We start from the raw sequence: 1874 nt of genomic DNA, 5'->3' as shown, positions 1-1874 counted from the left end.
TCCATGCTCCCTTTCCTTCTGCTCTTTGACCACCTGTAAACTCATTCATCCATCCATGCATCTTTCTGTAAATTCATCCATCCCTCCATCCATCCRTCAATCCCTTCATCAAACCACCCATCCTTCCCTCCAACCTTGCATGCACCCATCCCTGCATCCAACCCAATTCASCACCCAGGACTTGTTCCCATTTCACAGATGGCCCAAATGGACAAGGATGGGTCATGACCACACCCCTGCCCCACTCCTAACGAAAGACCAGAGGCAATAGGGACGATGCTCACAACCACCCTCACCTGTGACAGCATCGGTGGAGATGGGGCCCAGACGTTTCCGCCCCCACACTCCATACACGTTGAACTTGTAGCGACGGGATGGAACCAGGTCAGGCACAGTCACTGTGCGGGACTCGCCGTCCACGGGCACCACCTGGGGCTGCCCTTGTGCATCCTTGTACTGCACAGTGAAGGAGTCAAAGGTGCCCTCGGGGACAGTCCAGTCGAGCTGGACAGAGATGGGGGTGACGTGGGAGGCCGTGAGTTCGCCTAATTGGGGCTGGGATGGTGGTTCCTCCTCTGGTGGGGCTGCGGCTGCAATGGAGAGGGCACAATGCAGAAGATAGAGTGGAGATAAAATCTACCCGTCTGTCCATACATCCATCCAACCATCCATCCATCAGTACATCAACTCACTTACTTAAACACCCATTTATACATCCAGACATTCAAATAATCGCCCCTTCATCTATCCATCCCCCAGACATCCACCAATCTATCCATCTGCCTGTCCATCCATCCATCTATCTAACCAGTCACACATCAACCAATTAACCCATTTGTCCACCCATCCATCCTCCCATTCCTCCACCTGCTTGTCCACCCAACAGCTTATCCCTCCATTTATCCATCAGGCTGTCACTCCTTTCAGACAGCTAGCCACCTGTCTGCCTCTTCATCCATACAAACATCCATTCATCCATTTGTCTAGCCAGGCAACCAGGCTTCCATCCATCCAATCACCCATGTTTCCATCCATCAGGCCATGGGTCCATGAATCCACAAATCCAACAATTCATAAATTCATTTAACCATTCAATTATTCATCCTATTATCCATGCTTCCCTCATCCATCCAAACATCTGCCCATCCAACCGTCCTTCCAACCATTCAAAAATCCATCCAACCATCCAATCAACAACCACTCATCCATGCAGCCATCCAGCCTCTCATACCACCATCCATTCATCCATCTTTCCTTCCTTTTTTTATGCACCAATGCCCACCACCAAGACACTGGACAACAGCTGTTCCCATGCCCTAGAAGGCCAAATGGGCCAGGAAGGGCCCACGGGCAGGCCATGGCTCTCCTCCAAAACCAGAGCACAGAGGGGACAGGATGATGTCCGCAGCTGCCCTCACCTGTCATGGTGTCGGTGGAGATGGGGCCCAGACGCTTCCGCCCCCACACTCCATACACGTTGAACTTGTAGCGGCGGGATGGAACCAGGTCAGGCACGGTCACTGTGYGGGACTCGCCGTCCACAGGCACCACCTGGGGCTGCCCTTGTGCATCCTTGTACTGCACCRTGAAGGAGTCAAAGGTGCCCTCGGGGACAGTCCAGTCGAGCTGGACAGAGGTGGGGGTGACATGGGAAGCCGTGAGCTCGCCTAATTGGGGCTGGGATGGCGGTTCCTCCTCCTCCGGCGAGACTGGGGCTGCAACAGAGAGGGCACAGTGCAGAAGGGGTGCACAGTGGGGACAAAAATCCATCCATCCATTCATCCATCCATCCATCTGTCTATCCATCCGCTCATCCAACCATCCTCCGGTCCATCTCTTCATCCATCTATCTCATCTTTCACCATAAATTAAAT

At 53.1% G+C, this 1874-nt stretch overlaps 1 protein-coding gene across 1 annotated transcript in view; it reads right to left on the bottom strand.

Moving 5' to 3' along the window:
• The window catches only part of LOC112963198 (tenascin-X-like), a gene marked incomplete at its 3' end in the record, with an annotated part of 29518 nt that overhangs the window by 8429 nt on the left and 19215 nt on the right, over positions 1-1874 (bottom strand). The window contains exons 16-17 of the mRNA XM_026060026.1: positions 1419-1716; positions 297-590 (exon numbers count right to left, since the gene is read on the bottom strand). Coding sequence (XP_025915811.1) covers positions 297-590; positions 1419-1716 — 592 coding nt within the window. The remainder of the gene's footprint in view (positions 1-296; positions 591-1418; positions 1717-1874) is intronic.

The sequence above is a fragment of the Apteryx rowi genome, unplaced genomic scaffold (assembly GCF_003343035.1).
Source record: "Apteryx rowi isolate R43461 unplaced genomic scaffold, aptRow1 scaffold_1638, whole genome shotgun sequence".
Classification (NCBI taxonomy): Eukaryota; Metazoa; Chordata; class Aves; order Apterygiformes; family Apterygidae; genus Apteryx; species Apteryx rowi.
This window is presented reverse-complemented; position numbering and strand designations above follow the sequence as displayed.